We start from the raw sequence: 25,935 nt of genomic DNA on the forward strand, positions 1-25,935 counted from the left end.
GTCAAAGTGAGCATTTAACGACACAGCGTGTGCATTTAGATTTTAAGTAATCATCCTCAAGCGACTCTTAGCTCACCCGGCAACACTGTTCACAGCGTCCTTATTGGTGGGAGGAACCAGGAAGCAGATTGACGGTACAGACGCCTCATTGCCTTTATCATTCAGCACCTTCCACTTGTCAGGCTGCGAGTTGTTCAACAGAGCGCACTCTTCTCCTCTGTGGACTGTGATCTTGACGGAGATAAACATAGGCGTCTGACTGAATCTACTACTGGATATTCCTGTAATTTACTGCCGTTTACTAAGAAATTATTACACTGTATTAAAAGTGAAATGAAAGCTGGACACAGCTTTGGAACTCATTGATATCCCATTACGAATTTGGCAAATACAACTTTATTTAACAATATTTAAAAACTTATGGCCTCGACTCTACTCGCCTTTTTTGGTTTTGGTTTTTTGGAAAAAAAGTACCTGGTACCTGCTAACAGGTACTTTTTTTAGTACCTCCTCAGTCGGGGTTCCAAGCGAGCTGAGGCGAGCCGAAAAGGTGACGTGAAAGCGACAGACGGGGGTGTCCTGAACAAACCTGCTATTTTTAAACAGTTTAGCCAGCTGTGGTTTTTTTTTTGCTGCCTCCAGCTTCTTCTGAAACAAAATGTGTCTTCTGGCAACAACAACACACCTTCGACGTTCTGTGTGTGTTGTGTTAGGTCACGGCAGTTTACTGCAGCGCCGCTTGTTTCAGTTCTGCGGAGGCTCCAGGCAGAGCTTTCACCGTATCCTACGTACACACACACGCTGGCTCGACGCACACACCAGCTGACAAATGTATACATCAGACCACATATTACATAGGCTACGGCGAAAGCTCTGCGTGGAGCCTCCACAGAACTGTAAAACAAGCTCAAGTGGCCTGATGTTTATACTTGTGCGCTGGTGTGTGCGTCGAGCCGGCAAAACGACCAGCTGAGGCGGTACTAAAATCTGCAATGGAAAACGGACGCACAGTGTGCCGAGTCGAGCCGTGGCGAGTAGAGTCGAGGCGAGTCGAGCAGGTACCATGTAATGGAAAAACGCCATTAATGATTTCTGTGATTTGTATGCATGTACCGATTCTTAGTATGCCCAAAAATATTTAACAGAATGAATGAGTTTATAATAATATCTCCATGCAGTTAAGACACCTACCTCCATCTGTTTGAAGTCGCAGACAGCCTGGATGGGCTGTTTGTTCTTTATGGCGCTTGCAGGGTTACGTGGTTTGAGCTGGACAATGGTCTTGGCCCTTCGCTTCAGGCCTTCCAGGTGAGTTTTGAACTCAGTCAGTTGCTCTTTCTCATCCTGTGAAGAACACAAAACTTTATGTTTTATGGTGTTTATTAAGCTTCACTAAGAAAGTATTCAGCAGGAGTAGTAACAGTTTTCTCTCCTCACCACAGTGCCAAAGTGCCTCATGCAGCTTTAAATCAACAGGTATTGTATAATTTCTCAGCATGCAGAACAATTTGTACTCAACAGGATAATAACAGTGTCTTGGTGTGTTTGGTAAGTAAACAACATAATAGTGAATAAACCCACAGCTGCGTCCTGCAGTAGATCTTCCAGCCGCGTGACTGTGATGGAGCGGTCGCAGGTGTACTTCCTCTTCATTGTGTCTTGCATCTTTTTGATCTTGTCCTCTGCCTCCTTCACGTCAGAGAAAAACTAGACGAGGACGAGATAGAAGAAATCAGGTTGCAGCGTTGAGAACTTGCCCTACATATAAAGGCAGCAACAGTAGGACAAACAATAAGGGCAACACATTTACTGATGGACAGGTGAGCAAAGAACACAAATTGTGCTTTGATTAAAGCTGTAGTGCGTAGTTTCTGTTGCCCCCATGAAGATTTCTAAGTAATGACAACAACACTGTCAGTGCATCCACATGACGCAAGCCTTCGGTGATCTCCCCCCCACCCCTCCTCCAGTCAGTTGCTAGTAGCTCAAAGAGGACACGGAGGATTAAAAAACATGATGGACTCTTCAGAATAGGTAATGATCTTGTAATTTTTATGTTCTCTTTGCCTCTAAAGCTGAATGCTGCTGTTGTCATACTGAGAAATACAGAGAGAGTTTTGTGGAGCTGATAGACTTAATAAGCTTTGTATCAACTCATTTGAAAATGGCTTGAATTTAACGGGGGTATATTAAGATGAAATAGTTATAAAATAAATACTATAGCTTTAAGTTAACTCTTTATGAATAAACTGTTTAACCGTTTTAAGGCTGCTTTCACACCTACCTCGTTTGGTCCATTTAAAATGAATACTGGAGCGTTTGGTCGGATAGTCCGGTTCGTTTTGGGCTGGTGTGAAAGCGCAAACAAACTCTGGTGCGGACCAAACAACCAAACTCTGGTCCGCTTGAAAACGGGGGTCTCTGTTTTGGTTCAAATTGAACTAGAGTTTGGTTCACTGCAGGTGAGAACGCGATCTGACCCAAATACAGGAAGTAAACCAACAACAGAACATTTACTAGCCTGCAATTTCAACCTTGCACACAATTTACGGACTTATATATGATTTAAGGGATGATAACTTTCAGATCCATAAGCTGTTCTGAGATCACAATCGCAGGTGGTCTGTGTGACGTCATCATCATCTCTCTCTCTCCTTCACTCGCTGTCTGTCAGCTGCTCATTGTTCGCCTTTTTCTAAAATATTACAAACACTAAAGCAGAATCAGAAAACCTAAGACGTTATAAATTTGGTGTTGCTCCATTATTTCTCAGACCAGAAGTGTCTGTGAGTTTCGGATATTCTGTCCAATAAACAACCGACCGTCTCGATCGCGTAACGTGTGTTTACAGTGTTTGGTGCGTTTGACAAAGTGCAGTGTGAAAGCAAACCGAACCAAATGAAAAATGCAACAATGTTGCAACTTCACCCCCGAATCGCACAGGGGTCCACTGAACTATAGGTGTGAAAGCACTCAAAGTTATGAAGTCTAGCGATGAAAGTTAGTAAACATACCTGGTAGTAGGCAGTGTTTTCTTTCAGGTGGGTTTCGACGCAGCAGCACAGCTGGAGGATCCAACTCCACTGAGTCTGCAGGGCTGCCGTGAAGGCCTGAGAAAGGAGGGTAGCGGAGAATAAAAGGTGCTTTGATGAAGAGGACAAACACTCTGATATAAAAATGAATACAGTCAAATGTTTACTGCATATGGTGTTTATAGGCTTTAGTAATCAAGTGAGCACAATAATCGTACCTCTATAGTCTTCCTTGCTGGGTGTCCGTCCCTCAGCAGTTTGTCTCCTGTGGTCTGGACAGTGTTCATCTTCTTCTCCCTGAGCTCCAGATCTCTCATCAAACCCTGCTCACAAACAACACCAATCAGAATCACTTCACTATCATCACTAGCAAACCCTAGTAAACCCTATTAAAACATCACACTCTACCAAGTGGTGTTTGGTGTTTTTAGCCCCCAATGTCACCTTCCAGGCAGTGCGGCAATGGTTATGTTTAGGGTTAAGGTGAGGGTTAGCTGCCTGGAAGGCGACGTTGGAGACTTAAAACACCATCGAGCCTACCGAGTAGTTGTCTTTCTTGACTGTCATGTTGGTGTTTCGTTCGCTCCAGTCGTAGTTGACCTCCTCCTCCTCTTTCTCATTCAGCCACATCAGCTCTTTGGTGGCTGCGATGACGAAGGCGTGCAGCTGGTCCAGGTAGCGCAGGCGGGCCTTAGAGGCGTTCTGCAAAAGAGCAGATGACAAAAAATGCTATGATGCATTTTGAGGGACTGAAAGACTCAAATTGGAGGGGAATAGAGGGCTAAAACATGACGTCATGGTACATTTTCACGCTCTTTTGTTTTGACTTCACTGAACCTTTATGAGATTGCTAGAAGATTAGGTTTGCAACAGCTCAGTCTCTACTTGGTGCTTCAGTTGAAAAATACATGTCTTTATCCAGGATTGTTTTCTGTTATTTTAGTGTCTTTTTTTTTTTTTTTTTTTAACTTACTAGGAGAGTGCTGTACTGCAGTTCCAGTTTTCCCAGATACTCGCGATAGGCAGCTTTACTGGCAGGTGAGATCTGACTCTGGAGAAGGAAGAGGCAATAAGAAACATTAGAAACAGGTCAGACAAGCAAAAACACTGTTTTGCCTGTTTCAAAGAGATCCCTTTATTCTAATATTGACCAATTCTTTATGTTATTTGAGATATTTAACCAAGTTGATTTGATAAGATCTAAATCTCTGTTTTGGGAGTCCTCTTCAAAATGGCAGCACAATTACCGAATTATACAATTATGATATCACACAAACCAACACAGAGCATGTGAAACATACTGTAGGATACCACGCTACAGCCAGTTACCCAATGTTCCTTCCCAGACAAAGGAACATTGGTCTCTATCAGAAATACCACCTAATTTTTTGTGTCAGCTGTTTGTACCTCATCGGCCTTTGCCCTCTCGATCTTGGAGCGGAACTCCTCCACAGACAGGTGCAGGCCACGGTGGCTGCCCAGCTGGGATTCGACAGTGGGCAGGTCGGTGCCCCACTCTCCGTCATCAACCCGCCGCTGGTTCTCCTCCACCCAGCCCAGCAGATCTTGGATGTAACGCATGGTGACTTCATCCAGCTCAGGCCGCACCCTCATGGGGGCCTGCTGCAGGACCTGGGCGGAGTGGATCTGAGTCATGGGGATCTGTGTGATGGTCACTCCAGACTTGAGGCGCAGGTTGTACTCGCTGCGGAGGTTCACCAGCCTCTCATGGAGACGATACACTCTAGAGCCAGAATAAGAATGGCAGTTAGTGCTGACACGATATGTAGATTCATTGATTAGTCAATTGATGGAAAATAACAACAATATTTTATAATCAGGTAATTGTTTAAGTCATCAAGAAAACTTGCCAAATATTCAGTGACTCCAGCTTCTCAACTTCTAGGATTTTTTTTAATTTGCTCTGTTTTAAGTAATTATGAATGATTATCTTTGGGTTTTAGACTTTTGGCTGGACAAAACAAGAAATTTGATCACTTAAACTTGGGCTCTACATTTTTAAATTTCACTACTGTGACATTTTATTGAATTAACAATAATTCATTAAAAAAAGAGATTAGCAGATTAATTGATAATGAAAATGATATTAGTTGCAGCCCTAATGCCAAAGTTTAGTCATCTTAAATGTTGCAGTTTGATTTTTGCACCTGCGATACATCTGCTCAGCCTGAAGGTGGCGTCCATCTTTAAGCAGCTGAACATCATTGAAGAGAAAGCGGATCATTCCTTCTGCTTTCTCCAGATCTGCCTCCATCTCTGCTGTGTGCTGAGCAGGTCTCCCTGAGCTCAGCATCATCACGTCCTGCAGCACAGAGACAAAGACGTTACAGCCCTTCATGTGGCTGCAATCATTTCTGCTGAAGTAGTATCTGTCACAAAGGTTTGTGTCTCACCGTCTGCAGCAAAGTCTCGACCTGGTTGAGCTGCTCCTCACACACCCCCGACTCCATCTGGACCTTACTGACGACCCTCTGAAGTCGCTCCAGCCTGCAGAAGAAGAAAGGGGAGGTCAAAGCGTCAAATAACTTTAGACAAGGGAGACTACCTGACTTAGCCTCCAGGGTAAGTGCTAGCTTTGTCTGTTAGCTGTGCTAAAGTAAAAATAATCGCTTGACAAAGAAAAACTAAACTAGTTTTTAAAAACTGAAAGCACTCACTCCGTCTTCTGTCGAAATAAATACTTCAACTCGTATCCCTGATGCATGAAAGCCATGTTAGAACTCTGTTGCTCCACCAAAGTAGAGATGATGTTTTTTTTAAACTTTCCACAGCACTTTCTGAAGCCCTGGAAGAACCAAAACCCAAAGCTACACCCTAACAACCTTGTGATTAAAAGATATGAGTTACTATTAAACGGTTATTGCTAGATTGTTGTTATGACGGCGGCACAGTTGTCATGTGTTTGCCCTAATATGATTTTTACTTCCCATACCACAAAGCCAACTCAGTTTCCTTGTATTGCCAAAGTGGACTTTACTGTATCATTAGGGAATGAGTCATCCTCATGGTCACACAGTAACCAGTTGTCTGATGATTCATTTCTGATCTTTATTTCTTAATATCTTGTGTTTTAAAAAATGAAGTTTGCTTTGGCAACAGAGCATGTGATGAATGGCCCACTTACCTCTCAAATTCTGTCCTGAGGAGACGCTCTCTCTCCAGTATGGCAACGTGCAGACGACCCCATTCCTTCTCCACATCAAAAGGATGGTAACCTGGCGGCACTTTGACATGACCTGCCTGAACTGCACCCTGAAAAATCTGAAGATTAGGGCTGCAGCCTACCACCATTCACATTATCAATTCATCTCCTGATTATGTTTTTTATAAATATATTCTACATACATTGTATATTATGTTGGAAAGCCAGAATGTTCTGAAGGCATTGAGACAGTGCTGTATAGGTTTAAGGTTTCAATTGTTTACATTCTGCCGTGGATTGTACCTGGATTACTTTTTTTTTTTTTTTAATTACCACAAAATTACTCTAATCTATTGATGCTAACAGTCCGTAAAGGTTTCACAAAGTGCTAGTGTCCCAACTCCTGCAGGCATAACAGTGGGTTGTAAAAAAGTGAACTGTCAAATGAAAAAACAAAATTTGTCTTGTTTATATTTGTACAAATACATATTGATTACTTCAACTTTGATGATTTTATGCAGTACAGCACAAAGAATATCTTTGAAAACATTCTCCGGACAACTGACTTTAATTACAGATTGCAGAGTTTTTAGAGTTGGCGAGGAAACTCACCTCAAAAGACTTGAAGATGTGTTTGGAGCGGTTCTTATCTGCCTCTTTTGCAGGAAGCTCTGTTTCCTTAAACTTCAGAAACTGACGCCAAAGAACCTGCAGATCAGAAAGGAGATTAATAAATGCACCAGTAGCTTCATTGTCATTTTTAGATTATGCTGTTTTGTTAGTCAAAACACATTCCTTTAGGATCCGCTCACCTCAATCTCCTCGTAGCTGTTGGGGAACTTCCTCTCCTCAAAGACGAGGATGTGGTGTCGGATCCACTGCAGCAGCATGGTGACCACCTCATAATACTCCTGCCATCGCAGCTCCAGCTCCTGAAGCACAGATACAGACAGAGGTCCAAGTTAACTAAAGACCTGACATTTTTTTTTTATCACGCAGAATTTCTAAAGCTGCTGATGCTTTGACACACTTACCAGACTCATCCTTCCTACAGATTTTCTTTGAAAAGGGATTATAAATGGAATGCTATAATCTCATTATAAAGGTGTATAGGCTTACTTTCATTTTGACTTCAAATGTGCTTTATGGGTTCATGGTAATATATTAAGTTAAGTAAGTAATTTGTACTCCTTACTTCTCATTGCTTTGATCATCTTGGACCCTTTTTTGTGGTAATCATTATGTAAACTGGTCTGAATAAGAACATCTGCTACACTATGACTAATAAGGGTGGGGAAAAAAATCAAAACTCGTATGTATCGTGATTTTTTTGCATTGATTTTTAAAATCAATTATTTTCCTTAGAATCAATATTTTTTATTTATTTTTTTTTACCAATGATTCACCTAAATATTTTCTGTTTATATGGTACCGCCGACAGCGACTACTTTATATATAAAGCAGAAAATCCATGTTATGTACTTCTTTACACATTAAATAAATGTCAGACTGACTGACAGACATGTGATGTGCAGTATTTTTAGAAAACAATTACTTTTTAGTAATGTCTCACGATATATTGTCTCTAGAAGTGTATTATTCAACTTTAGTTTTTTATAAAGAAGGAAAAGAAAATCCCAAAACTCAATACTATCGAATCGCAATACTTCTAGATTCGCAATAAATGAAAATCGCAGTACAAATCGAATCGGCGCCCATGTATCGGGAAAGAATCAAATCGGGGCAAAAGCATATCGTCCCAGCCCTAATGACTACTATGCATTTAGGTCACGTTTAAAATACTAATATTAGTAAGAACACACCTTCTGATAACCTTGCCTTGCCTAGAGGAAAGATGAAGTGATGAGGAAGAAGAGGACTCACATTGGCTTTGACACCGTCCTGAACGTCTGGTACCCTGGGCATGGCATCGTACAGAGAGGAAACGTATGTGATGATGGATTTCTCATCTGGGTGGAGCACATCCACATCTGTAGAGAGAGATGATGAGATAAAAATGTTACTTTTTTGACTAATTTTGACAGTGCGAAGCTGAATAAAAGCAATGCACAGCTCAAATGTTCCCTGAGTAAAGCGTCCAGGGTGATTCTGAATATGTGACTCCTCTCACCCTCTGGGTCCAACAGTCTGGTGACTCCCAGGTCTCTCTCTGCCACGCTGAAGGCCTGCTCCAGGTTCTCCTGGTTGGACTGTCGGTACACGTTACTCATGTCGATCAGAGTGGGCCTGCGGACAGAAACCAGACAGAGAGAACAGTGAGAGGAAGTTATTGCTATCAATCAAGACTTTCATTAAATCATGTGTGACAGCTGCAAATGTCAGAGAGAAACATTCCCATTAATTACATTTCAACATTAGCCCTTATTTTGATGTTTTTGCAATTTCTTTCAATTTTTTACCTGACAGCCACAATTTCACATTGATGGCTCATCATGGGTAATTAAAATTTGTTTACATCTTTCATATTTTATGTGCTGTAAGTTTGATCATGAGTGGTGTGTCTTTCGTGATACCAGAAGGGGCAAGCAATAACAAAAGTCCTCACAGCCAGAGAAGCTTAAAATTCCTCCATTATTTTAATACCCAAAGAAGACAGACATGTTGCCTTTGAGTGCACTTTGCCAGGAAGATAACTGCAGTCTAATAACATGTAGGCACAAGCTCAGAGCATAAAGGATTAAAGTGCATCTCATGTCTACAAATAGCAAAGAGAAAGAGAACTTTGAGGACACAGAATGTAAAGTAAATTCTGCACATTTAAGCTTTTCCTAAACACAACATTTGAACAAGTACTCATACACTTGCGCAACTCTCTGGATGTAATATTCTTTTTGTGCCCGGGGTGGTTCTAGCTCCACATAGCAGGCCTGGCTGTAGGACAGCGCTGATCTTGATTCATGATCCTCACTCTGGGAATCTCGACTGAAGCGAGCTCCGGGGCTGCTGGAGCCTCGGCCGGAGTCAAAAGAGTTCTCGGTGGGGATGTCCTCGCACAGCATGACCACCCGGTCCTCCAGGTCACTGACTGAGCCCGCTGTGCTGCTGGAGGCACTGTTCAGACGCCGCTTTGAGCGAAACTTCCTTTTGAGGCTCAACATTGTAGCAACGGTCACGTTCACAGCACTAAAGGTTTCCAAGTGAGTGAGGTCAAAATGTTGTTAGGTTATGAAAAACATATCAAATCTTTGGTAGCTTTTCGTCCTTGATTATATCCTTGATCTTTGATTATATCCAATTCTCTTCTTATTGTAAGGTTTTGGTCAGACTTCTGTTTTGGTCGATCATTGCGAAGACTCCTCGCTGCAGCTGTTAAATCTCTGCCCGTCCTGCTCTTCCTCTACCAAGAAAGAATCTATGGCAGAGCTAGAGAGTGTACCTGTGTGTTGCTACAACCTGTCAAGCATCCAGTGAACATACCTCCAGGGCAACCTTTTCTCAAATGAGTGTGATACACCCACATCGACAAAGAAAAGGCTCTATCTTTTCACATCAAATGATGCCAACTCAGGGTTGTACATGTTATTTTTGTGTTATGTGGTGAGCCACCCTGCAGCGCTTGTTTGTCTGTGCAACCACAAAGACTTAAAGTGGTGCTCCACCCAAAAGTTGTATGTAGTTTGTATTTCTTTATTTAGCAGGACAGCAGCGGTGGTCAGCTCAAATTCATGTAAGGTACAATGGATTGTTATGACAAACACTTTTTCACATCAGGAAAAGTTAGCTTTTTAAACCATTACTGCTGCAAAATGTGTTTTTCTCTGTCCATGTTCAAAACAATTGTCTGTGGTAGTTTGAGTAAAACATTAACAAAATGTAATGAATGAATGAATTAGCTGGGGAGTTCAAGTCTGAGTTGGTATTTATCTTGATGTTTGATTTACAATAACCAATCCACATTTTGTCCTGACAAGTCAGGTGTGCTGCTGTAAAACTCAAATATGAATTTGGTATTCCTGCCACTGAACCAACTGCAATAAATAATAAAAGACAGCAACATGAAATATGAAAAAGGTCAAAGACAAAATCTTTAGACTATGTGTAAAATTCATGTCCTGCGGTGTTACAAGATCCCAAGTCCAGGCAAGCTCCATGGTATCCTTTCCTAGATAATCTTTTTGTGTCACTATTATTATACAGGTAGGTTTTATTGCAAGGAACATTATGTTAAAGTAAAACTCTTAAAACTGGTAGTCTCAGGGCCACGCTCTAACCTCCATCTACTGAGGATCCGTGTCTCACCTGTGTTTGTGTATGATGGCGTTAAAGAGCTTGCCATCCCTCCAGCTGGTGGTGAAGTTGTCGCAGCGCAGGCCCTGGTATCCCTCCACCATCCTCTGAGACCAGAGCAACAACTTCTCTTTGGCCGTCATGTCGTCCGATTGGCCGTTCACCTGAATGTCTGAGATCTGAAGGGGGAGACAGTGCAAGTAGTCAGAGACACTTCTATTTCATTTCTTTAAGAAAAAAAGCCCTGAGAACTTGCACCATAACTCTTTTAGCTGCCTTTTGGGGATGGGTTGCACTTACAAATTGTGATAACATCTAGTTCTTCATCCTTTTGAGTTTGAACGCACTTATTTTAAGTCACTTTGGACAAAAGCATCTTCCAAATGAGTGTAATGTAAGGTTAAAAAACAACAACACTTGGATAGCTGCAAATGAAAACACCCACAAACAGCCGAGTTTTTCCTAATCATTATATCTAAAGCTTCCATAGATCTATATTTATTAAAAGATTTTCCATCTTGCCGTGCTGGTTGAAGGCCAGAAAAACTTATTTTTCCAGTTTGCCCGCCCCGTTGATTTCTTCCAGACTTGAGATGAGTCACATTTTAAACCTCAAATAACAACCACTACTTTTACTTTGAGGGCAAATGCAACATTAAACTCACTGTTTTGGAAAGAAACAGTAAAACAGAAATCATACGAGTGAAAACGTCCATGAGTCACTGATCTTACAAAGTTATACTGTATGTTCCAAACAAGAATTGTCAATAAATACTCTTGCTGCTGTAAATGAATGTTGGACTGTGTACCAGAACCTCCACAGGCAAATTCCTCTTTTTTAAGAGCTGCAAGGCTCAGCTATGAGTCACAAGAAAGCACTACTAAAAGAAACCCTCACCAATATATATATATATATATATATATATCCGCACACATACAGGGCTTTAAATTAACTTTTTTAATCACCAGCCAACATGGCTAGTACAGTTTTAAAGTTACCAGCCAATCAGATTTTCCACTAGCCAATTTTTTTCCAGGGAAAATAAACCAGATTATGTGTGCCGCTGAATACATTTAAGCATCCATGTTTCTTTAAAAATATCTGTTTGGGTTGATGGTTGGTAGATAAAATAAAAACAATTATTTTACTCTCGAAAAATACCTCAATGTTTTTTTTTTCCTAACTAACTTTACTACGTCATTTCAGATCCTCTTTTTCAGATCTGCCTCTTTTTTTTTCTTTTTCCAAGCCAACACTCACCAAACCGCCGAAATGTGTTTCCGGAAAACAAACTAATCTGTAAACACTGACTTGTCGGATCGTTTCCGCAGCCGTCCGATTATAAAAACAGACGTTTCATTCATTACCGACCAAATTGGCTCGTGACTTTTCAATGTTATAATAGCCAAAGTTATAATAGCCAAAGTTATATAATATATTTATAATATATATATATTGCATGAACAAAGTTTAATTAATATAGATGTCCTCTAAGGTTAATCCTAGCACTTTGTTGACATTGACATTTATTTTACAACTTGATTTTGCAGCTGTCTCTACTTTGCATGAATCCATCACCCATTAGTTGCTGCCTCTGCCATATCTATAATCAGATGTACAAACGGTACTTATGAAACGTCCCTGGTGTTTGTTTTGGTCTGCTTGAGGCACCAGATGGGCGGGCAGGGCTCTCTACAAAACTAGGCACAAGTTGTAAAAAGTTGCAACAATTACAGGAAACCTTTTGAAATTTAACATTGTATGTTTTTTGTTTTTTTGACCATTTCACTTGTCTTGGTAGAAACCTCCACTAAGTCAGGGCTCCAATCAGTTCAATACAGTATTTGAGTATTTGGTCTGTATATCACTCATTTTGTGATTTTTACCCATATATAAGACCAGAAAAACATCCATAAGTGAGGTAAATTAGCTGCACATAATGCATTAAGTAAAGGTTGCATTTCCAGTCCTGATAAATAGTCTCTTACTGGAATAAGTGCGGTTTTATTTCCACAATATACTAGTGTTTTAGGTATGCTGATGAGTCATAGCAGAACTTACAATTTAACTTACAAGCTCTTTTTTTGCAGGAAAGGGTGGAGGAGGGAAAAAAGAAGGCATCTCTTCCTTCTGCTATTTTCCCTTCAGAAGGGAAAGCCCAGTGCTACAGTGTTGATGGGGGCATAAAGTGACTCAGAAGCTGAATGAAAACAGGACCTCCGCCCTCGCAGCCTCTTTTTAAAAAGTGTCGAGAGAATTTCAACTCCCTCTCTGTCACGAAGCAGGCCCATTATTCATACCACTCACCTGTGTATTAGTAAACTATAACCTGCACCTGGGGAGCTCAGAGGAAATTCACCATTGTTTGTGCTAACTAGCATGTGCCAAAACAAAGAGGAAAATGGCTTGTTTTGAAGCAGTAATAGCTGCCTGATGACTAAGTGCATCTACATAGAAGTTTTTCATTGTATTAATTGACCAGTATTTATGTTCAGTTGGATATTAGAGCATAGTTAACTTTTATAACAGGGACAATTGCTGGGAAATCATTTCTCTCGTTTCCACTGCAGTTTTTGAGTCCTGAGCTGTCACGCCACGTTTCCTTCCAGCGGAATCACTGAGTCACACAGGACGGGGAAAAGTATCCCACACCGACATCCCAACATAACCATCATACCCATTATAGCATCAAAGAATCTCCATGTACTTCCACTGTTTGTTTTTTTCAAAATCTACCAAACTATCTGCTAAATGAATATGCAAACACGCCTCTTCCCAATCAGAAACACATCTGCCCGTTGACGGATGGTTTTCTTCCAATGTGGCCTTTGTTGCCATAGGTGATATAAGCAATTTTATACTGTTTATGTTTGACATCCGGTTTGAATGGAACCCTTATATTTCAATTTAACAGTAAGCTACAGAGCTGCCACAGAAAAGAGTAAAAAAAAGGCTCTCATATTGACTGACATGTGATCATTCTTTAAAAATGAATGAATAGCTTTTTTCAGTGTTTAGTCTTTGTGCACTCAAGGACAGGGGAAGCCGTGGTAGTTGTATATAAAAGCATAAGTGCTGCCAAATGTCCATTTGGAAATGATTGGCTGTTGGACTCTACTGTACTGTAACTGCTGTGTCAACACCAGGATAAAGTGAGGCTGATGATTGAACCCCAAAGAGGGAACGGCACTCTGATTTTCCTTACCGGGGCGCGGAAGCAAACTAATCACAATGTAATGAAAGTAAACTGTATGAAACGAATGTTACTGGAAGAGTTTGATCTTGAGCAATTATGTGCCAATGTGCAGTTTAAAAAAGATAAACACCACATGTAGTTCAGGTAATGTGAGTCAGCTGTTCCCAACAGGGCTCAGTCAGTTCAATCTGAATACATGCAAAATGCAATTTAAATAATGACTGATTGAGCTTTTGTGTCCAATAATTGCTGTCCTAGTTAACTTCAATGCCGTAATTACAGCATTTTATAGCAAAACTAGCCCTTAAAAGTGTACACTACCTGGAAGTGAAGGATAATGGTCCATATCAGCCCCAGGGTCAGCTTGGGGTTTCCATCTGCAATGTCATCATTCCTGATGTTGACCAGTTTAACCTGAAAGATGCATGGATACCAATAAAACGTAATGGTTAGTTTGATGTACTTGCAACGTGAAGAGTTAAAACAATGAAACAAAACTCAACAAGGAGAAAAACTGAAAAATCAAAATGCTCTTTTGATGTGAATGTGCAACTAAAATGTCAGTATTTACTGACCTGTCTGTGTTTGAGAAAGTCCAGGGCGATCTGTACATTCTGCAGCTTGTGGAAGCGCATCCGGCCTTTCTCCCGTGGCTGCAAGAGACAGGAGGACACCAAACACCAAGAGGAGAGAAAAAAATTAGGTTTGAATGATCAACAAACAGCAAGGCCCCATGACTGAGGAACAGGTGTTTCAGTGTCCAGCAAGACCTTTTGTGCTTAAAACAAAGATCTATTTTACCGTCTAAAAATCATTACAGTCATGGTCTTAACTTAAAATTCAAATGCAGCAAATTTGAAGTGCGATTCAAATTCTGCGTGATTGTGATCAAAGCGTTTGGTCAGACCTTCGACCAGATCTGACCCTAAATGACCTGGAAATGCATTAACAAACCAGCCAGGATGTCTGCAGGTGAGAGCATGATAATGAATGATACATGATCTCAATGATTCCCCCGATCATCAGTCACAATATCCTCATTTTCTCTGAGACATACAGTCATTTTTTCCTTCTGGAACACCTTTTACATCTTATACTGTCTTAGATTTAAACTCTAGCTCAGTCCAATCGAGCAGAATCCAGAAGCCTCTATGATTTCTAAACCTGCACAGAGTTACCCCAGGAGCGATGACCAGACATGCATTGGTGCTCCACATCTTAAGCCAGTAAGAAGACTTGCTGCAGAATAAGTCAACATATCAGCTTTAAGTGATGAAAATCTGGCCGTTGCTTTCAATACAGTGAGGGAACCCAACAGACCATACCGGTGGTTTGTATGTTTAAGCCCTTAGCCACAAGTTGTGCAGACATTCAGAGCATAAGATATCTAAAGATAGATTTCATACTTTACACGCACCCATCTGTGTCTATTCCATACCAGTAGAGTTCAGTTTGATATTTAACTAGCAGAGGCAAGAAATATCCTTGAGATAATTCATGAGGCAGAACACTGATTCACTGGTGATACAGCTGCACGTTGAAACTATTTTGTTAAATATTTCCTTGTTGGTGCGTTCAGGCACTATTCACTAATGAAAAGCTTTGGATTCATGAACCCTGTTGTCAGAAAATCCAAACCCAGAAGACAAATCATGTGAATATTGATATTTCTCGGATGAAAAATATTTAGTTTTGCAGCCAATTCTGAAATCTCGGATGAACGGTATGGTCATTTTGGTTCTATTTTTATGAGGTTACGCTCTTCACTTCTTAACGATATTTAAATGGTAACCTTCATTTGAAGGACATGATCAAATACCTTTGAAATACACAACTGTAGAAATGATTCCTCTAAAAGCTACTTGCACTTCTTATCTCCTTACATGACGCCTGACCTGACTAGCTCACTGACCAAATGGAGGACGATGTCGACACAGAAAGGGGACAATACAGGGAGTGTGACTGTCATCATGCACAACCCAGCAGCCACCTGGGGTGGTGACACATGCCACGCCCGACGCCCACAGTCCAGGCGCCACTCACCAACCGCACGTTCCTCACAACGTCACGTTCCCTCGGCTACCACAGCAAGAGCATCGCAAGAGAGGAAGGCAGAGGGGAAGGGGGAGAGGTTCAGGGCAAAGGTCAGCAGGAATAAGATAAAGGAAAAACCAGGAGTCAAACATGTCAGTGCAGAAAGGTTACGAGATGGAAGCAAAGGATGAAAATTAGTGTATTAAGGCTACATCACCAGAAGGTGTGTTCCCAAAAAAAACAGTGCTAAGGTAAGTAAAGTAAAAGAGTGTGCATAACCTCAGCATGTTCTGAAATGTCCAAAAACCTCGAAAGAATCAAAGTCAACACATGCAAGAGTGGAGACAAGAAACCCAGCATAATCATTTTAAAACTATAAACATTTAGAGCAGTTCACGTTACAACAAGTGGACTGGACAGTAGAACAAATGACAGCAAATTAAGTCAGTAGGACAAGGACGCAGGGACAATAAGACAGGTTTGGACAGGATAGGGGGTTACAGCAGAAGCGGATGTCCTAATTTCTGAACGTCAAAGTTCACCAAAGCTCACCAGTGTCTCTCCAGAGAGCACCTCCAGCAGGGAGATGAGGTTGTGTCCATCTCTGAGGTCCTCGTACAGGTCAGTGATGTGTCTCTGGGCCTGCGGAGAGAAGAGAGGAGACAAATATTTACCTTTTTCAGTGATATAGTATCCATACATTCAGTCTCCCATCCCATCGTCCCAGCATCAGTGGTAATTCACACATAATACAAACGGCACTGGAACTGCTGCCCACCTAGACACTAATAGCAGAAAGGGATTCCACACTAGGCACAGACACATTTGACTGAATCCCGTAATGCCACCTAAAAATAAATAAAGCAACTTAAAGGGAAGGACCTACACACAACAACTGTCTGCCTTCTGCAGTGGAAACTGGGCCCGCATTTTGGATTCTTTTCATAGTTTTGGCTATCAGGTCATTGGGTAAAATATCGTTTTTAAATATCGGTAAAATATCGTGGTTGGATCAGTTGTAAACAAACACCCAGTTTAACCAGATTATTTAAGCTGCTTACTTAATGAAAACTAAAGTAAGAACACTCAAATATTGGTTATAATCCATCATTGTATTGTAAAACTATTGTTAGTAAGTATCATAGGTCAAAGTTGAATCATAACATTTTTCTGCAAATTCTAATGGACATTTACAATTGGGTTTTGGGTAATAATTTTAATGTTTGCCTTCATATTCTCTTCCAAACAAGTTTAGTAAATGTAAACTGAGTTACAGAACAAGCAAGGATATGTTGCACTGCAGAAAAGGCTCTTACAGCAGTTAGAAAAGAGTCCAAGTTTTAAAATGAAGTAAAAAAAGGCTAGCCTCAAAAAGAGGTTAGCAGCTTAAGAGCTCAGTTAACGTATGGGAATGAGAGAGGGTAAAAGTGTTATAGCCGCTTTCCGACTGGAGGGATTTTTGCAGTTCCTAGAACATAACATTCCTAGAACCCTTTTTTTCTCCTGTTCTGACTGGACCAATTTGGGGATTTTTAAGTCCCTCTGGTCCCTCTGGCTCCTACTTCAGGGCAGGGTCTTTTCTCTTTTCCCTTTTCAGCATATGAACCTAGGTCAACGAGGGTCGGGTTTCCGGTACAGACAGACCAACAACGGGACAATTTTAACAATTTTCGCCATCTTATTCATCACTAATTTCACTTATGACAATGTTTTAGGCGAGAAATTAACTGTTCAGATTCTGAATATAGGCAGTCTTGCGCAAATTGATGGCGAATTGACAATTTGCTTCAAAGTTTTCGGAGTTGAGAAGCTCCATGAAGTGAGGCGACAGCCAGCAGGCGCCTGCCCCGGCCGCTAGCTCGTCGCTCGGCCAGTTATGCTCAGAGACCCCGCTGTAAGCTGGAGGTCTCTCAGACCGGTCTCGTAAATAAGAAGCTTTTATTTCGCCGTTGACGGTTTGTTTGTTTAAATATCACAACACACGTCCATTATAAGATTAACGGGAACCTGTGGTTAACTGTCTTCAGTCTTTTCAGACAAGCGTGTCCTGCAGCTGGCCGGCCGTCACACACACACACACGGTCACAGCGCAGCAGGCAGAGGCGGGGGAGAGAGAGATACCTGTTTCTCTTAGGGAGACTTGTTTAAATTATGACAAATATGCCATATACATTAGATTTAGTATTTAGTTTATACTTTTTTGGTGTATTTGTTTTCTGATTTTAACGCTATAAAGACCCCTCCTACCAGTCCCTATGGCCACTTGGCCAGTGTGAATGCAATTGGAAAAAACGGTTTTGGGGGAGAGTAGTTAGTAGATCTGTTTAGAAGTGGACTTTTTTTATAACTACGTTCCTGTAACTACTTGGTCGGAAAGCGGCTATACATGCAGGTAGAAATGCATGTATATATATATGTCCACTCAGCACTCTGCTCACTGACAGCACCTACCTCTGCCTTCCAGTGCTGATGGGATAGGATGGGAGGACAGGATGAAGGATGGAAAGAAGAAACAGTTTGATGAGAGAAGATATAAAACTGCAGGGACTCGTGAGGGAAAAGAAGAACAAAAGACAAACAAACCCTGGTTTGATTTGACAAAGACACTTGGTAATTTTCTGTTTTTAATCAATTGATTTGACTGATCAAATCCAAAACTATTTACAACAGTATTGTTTTTATAAATGTAAATCTGCTCCCATATCTTCTTCTCTGGTCTGGATTGCAATGGGATTCATAAAACTTAAGTAAAGCACAGAATAACATCTGTTTTTCATTTTCCTTAATCGGAAGAGATGTAAGACACGCTACAGTAGATGGCACTTTTGAGACAGATGAGCACGAAAATGGAGTGTTCCTGGCCTCATAGTTTAATAATCCCATGACTTTGTTGTGACCACGAGTCCAAAACGCCTCGAGGGCAGCCAGATCGCTGACCCGCTCAAGTTCTTTTGGACCCAAATCTGAGTGATTTCAAGACAAAGAAACGACTGACGACAAAAGCCTGTGAGCCATCTCGAACAGACCCCTGTGTCACAGGATGCCGATGGAGGACAGAAAACATTCCTCACAGTTTAACACACTTCAGTTCCTGTGAGAAAACAAAGATTCGTCAACCTGAACGTGTCAGTTGAGCAGCAGCATTTCTCTAATAGAGAGCTGAAAGCACTTTAGGTAGAGCTATGCTGTGCTTTAGTTTAACATTTGCTAAAAAACATTCCCTGGAAATATGATGATATAAATCTAGTTACTAACTAGTAAAACACTGCAATTTTGGTGTTTTTATTCTATGTGATTTAACTACTGTAGTCTGTTGTTACCTGAAACCTGAGATCCCTATTACACACACAAATACATGGGTGTCATTCAAAGAATGAGCATTATTTTCTTCTTGTCTTGTTGTCATAACATAAAATTACATGAGCTACTTTTGAGTAGTTGAAGTACAGCGTCTTACAGAAACGTGCTCCCTGAAACGTCACTCCTCTTGTAGGTGCCAAAAGATATAAATTGTGACCAAAACCAGAAATGTTTCTAACACTAAAATCCTTTCATTGATGCTTGCGAGAATAATTCGGCTTTTTGCCTGCTTGGAAATATTTAATCCTAACCCTAACCCAAAGATTAAAGAAGAGTTAATTACAAAATATAATCCTCACATTTAAGAAGCTGAAACCAGTGAATGTTTTGCTATTTTTTGCTTGATAAATCATTTGTTTTCTGGCACTAATTGTTTCAGCACTAATTAACTGATACAAAACATAATTGTTCCTGAAGCTGCAGCCCTTTATTCTGCATCTGACTGCTGAGATCAAGGCCTATTTACACAAGTGCTTTTTTTTTTAAGGGTCATGGACCAGAACACTTTACAAGTACTGCCTTACAGTGTCATGGCTGCAAACATATTTAGCAGTAGCCCCCACATTCAGAGTAGGAGTTCAGTCCTGGAGCTTCCTGTTCCCCTGCAGAGCCCTGAGAAGCCGCCCTGGCAGTCTGGAGTCCAGATGTGAAACATGACCGAGCCCAGCCCACCATGCCGCTGTTCCTAAAGCGAGGCCAGGTGTCCGTGACTCACTCCCTCACACGCATGCAGTTAACACAAATAGCGTGTGTGGATTTTATTGTGCGGGGGAGCGATTTATATAATGTTTCACTTTTTTGAAGAGAGGTGTAGGGGATCAAAATCTGAGTTTGCTTTGTTAGATTAGACCGTCCAATATCAACTCAGGAAACATTTTTGTGTAATTTACGTTATTGTAACCAGGTAGGATATGAAAGTAACAGCTGGAATTTGACAAAACAACCTTTAGGGTCATTTAATGACAGCTGAAGTCCTTCTGTTTACCATGAAGAATTCTCATTGAGTTACAAGCTCCAAATGAGCTAAAATGAACATTTGATTAACTTTTTGAAGTTTTATGATCTGTTTCATCTCACAACAAATGTAATGTACATTTGTATAAAATGAAGTGTTGTATTAGTGAGTGTTGCTGAAGTGGGATCTTACCTTCATCAGGTGCTTGTTGACCCATTTTGTGAAGGTCTTTTTCTGAACTCGGTCTCGTTCATCTGGGGAAAGAAAGATAAAACAGAAGCTCAATGCAAGAGTTTTAGCATGTTTTACCCTATTAACTACAAATCATATACACTTAACATTACTGCTGAGCATTTTTCCAAAACATGCTGGTTTTTAAATGTCTAACCTTCCAGCAAACCTATGGCTTCCGATTCATGTCAGCATGATATGAAAATCATCTTACAGAGACTAGATTAATAAGCTTTTTCTGTAAATATGTTGTTATATATTATATAATATCTTTCATTTTTTTTTTGTCAAAATTAAATTGCTGTTGCATATTAACTTAATTTTGATCTGATTGATTTGGATCCGTTTTTATTGGCTGGTGCATCCAATAATGATTTAGAGAGGGCTGCTCAGAAAAACAGTGCATTCAAAAGAGACTATTAATAATCATATTCACAATCGTATCATGTGAATTAGTTGCATATGTCGACCAGTTGGAAACAGTTAGCCAAAGGGTTGATTTGTTTATAGATTTATAAGCCTAGGTCAAATTAAGCAGAAATTGGACCAAAATCATAAAACCAAAAAATCTGCTTTCCCATCCTTGGTCATCCCACAACCCCTAAGATTTACTTTGTGACCTCTCAGAGGGGTCCTGACCAATGAGTTGGGAACCATTGCTTTGGAAGATGGTTGGCAGCAGTAAACATCATTTTTATTTAATGAGCTAAAACATCCAAAACCACAGCTAAGGTCCCACATCTGATGAGAGCCTTCAGGGAAACATAACTTGAACGTAAAAAAAAAAAAAAAGTTTTCCCAGATTTTCAGACAGTCTGACAAATATTTGTGCTCCCCAAAGCCATAAACCAGAACACTGGCATGACGTCAACAGAGACTGCAGAAGATGCTTCAGGTGACACAGAAAGTGGCTGTACTCCCTCTTATGGTGGTTTAAAATCAGTCCATCAAAACAAGTGTTGTGTTTCTCAGGTGAGACACGAGTAAATTACCTCTGACATCCCTCAGATTAGCACCTCAACAGATTTCACCTTGCGAGACTGTTTTGGTTTTGATTTCACAGTCTGATTATTACAAACAGGGCTCTCACATACCAGCTGGTACTGTATACGTTGCGCAATGCTTTCCCTTTTTTTCCAAACATGCAGACTCAGAAAAAAATAACTAGCAGAGGAACACTTTCACCTCTTCACCGTAGTGCTTCAAAAAGTGATGAGGGTGGTTGTCAAACACAGAGAACCGTATGGTATGATGTAACAAAACAAGTCCATCTTTAAACAAAAGTGATTAGGAGTCGACACAATGTGACTTACTGTTGCAGTTTTAAATCTGACGAGACAGTGAAACCATTATGTTTGATTTTCTTATCACACAAGGTTTAGGAGCTTGACTGCATTATCAGGAAACAAACTGAAATCCAAGCTCATTCAATAGAAGACACGATCATATATATATATATATATATATATATAGAGGGAACAGAGAAACCAAAGAAGACGACATCCCGTGGTGCCAACGCCCATTTCTGTGTGGCATTATGTCGATGATTCACAAACAGTCTAAACAGAGAAGTGAAATAAACCTCAAAAGCAGAGAAATGATACCGTTTCATTTGGTCACGAGCGCGTGACTTTGCATCCAGGTTAAATACGTTTTGTAAAAAATAAATCTATCGGCACATTAACTGCAGTTTATTCATGCCATTAAATACAATTTTAGAAAACCAAGGTCAGACAGACACTTAACATTCCAAACTCAAACTAGTGAAATAAATGACACAGCAAGGCAAACTCTACTGATCCCTCTTACAAATAATGTGTTTTCTTGGCTGACATTTGTAGCCTGGAGCAACAGACAGCGCTGTGGATGTTTCCTTTGATCCGCTCAGTCAAAAAATATTTACGATGAGGTGACAGATATCAGGTCTCCTGAAAGAGCATTCTTGTTTATCGCACATGATCCATCTTTCTGTTACGGAATAATACAGCTGTAATGTGGAGCGTCACACAGAAGGAGACAACATGTTTATATTAATTTAGTTTTTAGCACAAGAAAATCAGTCTGGTTAATGCATCTGATAACTGCATTAAAAGACATTTTGTAGGGTGTTTTGAACTTCTTCAATTACAAAAGAAAGAGCTGCAACAGTTCATGATTAAGAAAACAACCAGGTAATTTTTGCAAGTGAAGTTATTTTTCAGGTCTTCGGTCTCTTAGACAGGCAGCCTTTCTTCTGAGCAGAACCACACACACAAGTAATATGAAAGTGAGTCCTGCCATCTGTTCTGCTTAGCTGCTCTTTTATCTCAAAATGGGTTTCAGCATAGCTAACCAATGAAAAAAGGAAAAGCCATGACACATAAAGGGGCGTGTCCCGTTTGATAAAAGCGAGGCAGAAGACCACCAGAGGCAGAAGTAGATTCGACCTTTCAGACTTTAAACTAATACCATTTCTTCATAACATAGAAAAGCAGATAAATAATTTCAACCTGGCGTGATGCATTCAACATTCAACTTTTACCTGGTCTATTTCTACATCAAAGAATTCAACAGCATGGAGAAATACAGAAGACCTCCACGCAGGTACTATTAAAACAATGTAAAGATGACAAACGCTACCTTTCCTGTGATCCATGGCCTTGAGCATCCCCTGATAGTAGGAGTCCTCTATGAAGACTCCGTCACTACCCACACTGTCGGAGGAGTAGTTTCTGAATTTCCGCTCCATTGCCATGGTGGCCTTATCTCAGTGATCAAAAACAAAATATAAGCATCTGCAGGTTGAGAGGCGATGTTGTGTACTTTGTGAGTCTTCCCCTTCTTCTTATTGCCTGAAACACTGCTTCACAGTGTGGGATCCTGTAGTTAAATGGGAGTGTTCAAGCCTCTGATTCAGTTCCTCACACAAGTCTTACTCCCTTTTTTCCTCCCTTGCTGTCTTTGACATTCAGTGCTATTTCGATTTTTTTCCCCACCAGCTCTTGCAAAATGCCTGCCTGCAGGCTACAATGTCAGAAGCTATCATTCACCACACAGTGATCTGTGAAGAGTTGGAAGATTCTCCCCCTGACCCAGCCCTGTTTTCCTGATTTCAGCTGTCAAACAACAAAGTTTTTAATGCAACAAACAACCAAATAAACATGATCCTTTTCACTTTTCACATTTTATTTCCTAGCAGCAGAGTTTCTTGTGAGTGCAATGTTTTTTCTACAGCTGTCCCCAAATCTTGTCTTTGAATGCAAGATCATTTTTAAAATGATTCCTGCTTGCAGCTGCTGTGCTATCCATAATCATGCAAATTTCACCAACTGCATGTTCGCAGTGATCACAGAGATTACCGATCTCAAGCAAGTTTCCAGTCTCTAAAAGCAGTTTTTTTAAATCATAAGACTGAATTGTCTATTTAACAAATAGTGTGCTTATTTTGGTTGATGTTGTACAGTGATGGCATGTGGCTATGAGTCACTCATCAGGATCGGGAAACCAACTTTCCAGTCTCCTTCCGACTCTGATAACCTAGCCTAGGCTAGCTAGCCAGCTATCAGCTACAAACTATGGCTACAGTCCCGGCTACGTGGACAAGCAAGACCATCTCTGCGTCCATCTCTGTGTCCATCTCTATCTCTACATTAGAGGGAGCATCAAGCAGCATGAAGGAATTGAACACTGACTGCCACTTCTCTGCTGGGCATCCTGCTAGCCAGTCTGCAGGATTCGGACGGTTATGGAATTGTACCTCGTACGATTTCATGTGACAAATAAAATTGAAATAAAATGTATTAATTGTATACTACTTCCAGTCACTCTTAACAAGAGCATCTGTAAAACTGTCAACAATGACGATGCCGAGATTTATAAGAGATTATCGTCAGAGAAAGGTCAGAGGTTAGGCTAACGGCCTGCTGAAACACACTGAAAGAGAACGTTCAAAAACTTTAACTCAGGTCAGCTTACTGTAAGAGGGCTGGTAGAAAAGCCATGCTGTCCTAAAACATAGTTTGTCCTAACTAACGAATGCATGAAACTTGTTTGTCAGTACAGATTACTAGTCTGGGTGGGGGGGCCAGTGTGTGTGGTCGGAGGTGGGAAGGCTGGATATGCCACACAACACCACAGAGTGTCAATGGAAAGCTTGTTCCTGAACACAGAGGAGACCAGGCAGTGGAAACAACGTCCTGAGCCATTTCTCGATATGGTACAATCAGAAGAAAACCCTCGAGCATGAGCACTGTTCCACCATCAGGACACAATTATGGGTAAACTGGCACCGAGGGGTTTAGTTCTGTACATCAGAAAGCAGACGTTTGTTTTGGAGTAGGGGAGTTGTCTACAGGAGAGAATTCAGCAGCAAGAAGAAAATAGAAGCATTTAAAGATTTCTAATGAGAACAACCTGTGAGACATAACATAGTATTCAAGCATTAGGCTTGGGCAATTTTTCTCAGATGAATTTCCAATCTTGAATAAAAGCTTCTGTTGAGCTTCCAAAAAACTCTTAAGAGAGTAACTACACTACTGCAGAAAATTATTCCAGACATAGAGCCACCATTGTGGCTCTGTGTGGATTGACTGGACGGTGTGTGTTTATATGCATGAATGGTAAAAGAAAAAGAGAATTGTTACTTCTGCATCTTAAATCATGCAATAAAACTTCTGTCCATCTGTGCAGCTGCACAAATAATCTCAGATAAACTCTCTGAACAAGACACAGCATTGCTTTTCTTGGAAGTTAGGGTTTCTAAACTAGCACCTCCACACGACCACATTCATGTCCCGTAGCACCTAAATACCTGTAACACCTTTCACCCTTAAGGGCATCAATTTTGCGTGCACATACTGACATAAGGCTGTAAGGCAGAGATTTTTCGGATACCAACAGCTGGAGGTGGCTTGTCGGGACTTGAGAAGTAAAAGCTGTAGACCTCAACATGATACTATAGGGTGGTTAAAAAATGTGTAAAATCATAAGGTGTATTAAGGAGAATTTGTCCAAAAGTTTATGAACTACAAATCTCAAGTATTCACTTATAATTGTTTTTCCTTGCCTACCTGCATTTGAACTACTGTTGTGTTTTGCAGCTCCCAATAGATGCAAAAATGTGTGCCGATATCAGCTGATTGAAGTCTTGACACAATCAAGACATTGCAGTAATATTACTTTTAGTTTATTTACTTAAAACCCAATTTTGTATAATGTTTAAAAAGTAACAAAGAGGCACAAGCACTTTTAATGTGTTGCAAATATGTGACTATAAAAAAAAGTTCCTATCAACAACTTGCTGGTAGGTGCACACAGTGCAGTACTGTGTGGATATTTCTCCTTTCCCTGTTACTGATAACATGTGATGATAAACCCGAGCAGTGAGAGCTGATAGGGGTTTTATGGTGACAGTTCTGGCGTGAGAAGCATGAAAGTCTATGCATTCCTGAGGGCGCGCCCACCCTCCTCACAGACAGGGGGAGCCGCCCCTCTGCGATAACACCACCCCTCCCCGAAGAACTTTGTCTACCTGTACATCTATGCAAGTGACAGCATGCGATCTCAGTCACACCGAGGACAGGAATGTTAACTAACACTATGTATCATCTGGCTAGCAGATCCTGATGGGGTTTACGATGGAGGGATCATGGTAGGAAAGTTGGACAGTTCAGGGAGAAACTTTGTCAAGGTGAAGAATGAAAGCCCCAAGGCATTATGGGGCAGATCCAACCTGGA

At 40.8% G+C, this 25,935-nt stretch overlaps 1 protein-coding gene across 30 annotated transcripts in view; it reads right to left on the minus strand.

Annotated features, from left to right (window-relative positions):
* The window catches only part of pleca (plectin a), a 111,370-nt gene that overhangs the window by 18,320 nt on the left and 67,115 nt on the right, over positions 1-25,935 (minus strand). For 8 of the 30 annotated variants that reach the window (XM_035991335.1, XM_035991333.1, XM_031295695.2 and 5 more), the window contains 22 exons: positions 20,182-20,243; positions 18,126-18,140; positions 16,227-16,316; positions 15,684-15,719; positions 14,216-14,293; positions 13,962-14,054; positions 10,456-10,622; positions 8,327-8,442; positions 8,080-8,186; positions 7,008-7,127; positions 6,808-6,903; positions 6,178-6,305; positions 5,447-5,540; positions 5,201-5,355; positions 4,440-4,776; positions 4,006-4,083; positions 3,573-3,734; positions 3,251-3,355; positions 3,015-3,110; positions 1,582-1,707; positions 1,192-1,344; positions 77-231 (listed from right to left, as the gene is read on the minus strand). In XM_035991335.1, the coding sequence (XP_035847228.1) occupies positions 77-231; positions 1,192-1,344; positions 1,582-1,707; positions 3,015-3,110; positions 3,251-3,355; positions 3,573-3,734; positions 4,006-4,083; positions 4,440-4,776; positions 5,201-5,355; positions 5,447-5,540; positions 6,178-6,305; positions 6,808-6,903; positions 7,008-7,127; positions 8,080-8,186; positions 8,327-8,442; positions 10,456-10,622; positions 13,962-14,054; positions 14,216-14,293; positions 15,684-15,719; positions 16,227-16,316; positions 18,126-18,140; positions 20,182-20,243 (2,569 nt within the window). Of the gene's footprint in view, positions 1-76; positions 232-1,191; positions 1,345-1,581; positions 1,708-3,014; positions 3,111-3,250; positions 3,356-3,572; positions 3,735-4,005; positions 4,084-4,439; positions 4,777-5,200; positions 5,356-5,446; positions 5,541-6,177; positions 6,306-6,807; positions 6,904-7,007; positions 7,128-8,079; positions 8,187-8,326; positions 8,443-9,015; positions 9,094-10,455; positions 10,623-13,961; positions 14,055-14,215; positions 14,294-15,683; positions 15,720-16,226; positions 16,317-18,125; positions 18,141-20,181; positions 20,244-22,839; positions 23,069-25,935 lie in introns of those variants that run through there. The other 22 variants (XM_035991339.1, XM_035991338.1, XM_035991344.1 and 19 more) reach the window with 8 other exon arrangements.

Source organism: Sander lucioperca, chromosome 14, assembly GCF_008315115.2.
Source record: "Sander lucioperca isolate FBNREF2018 chromosome 14, SLUC_FBN_1.2, whole genome shotgun sequence".
Classification (NCBI taxonomy): Eukaryota; Metazoa; Chordata; class Actinopteri; order Perciformes; family Percidae; genus Sander; species Sander lucioperca.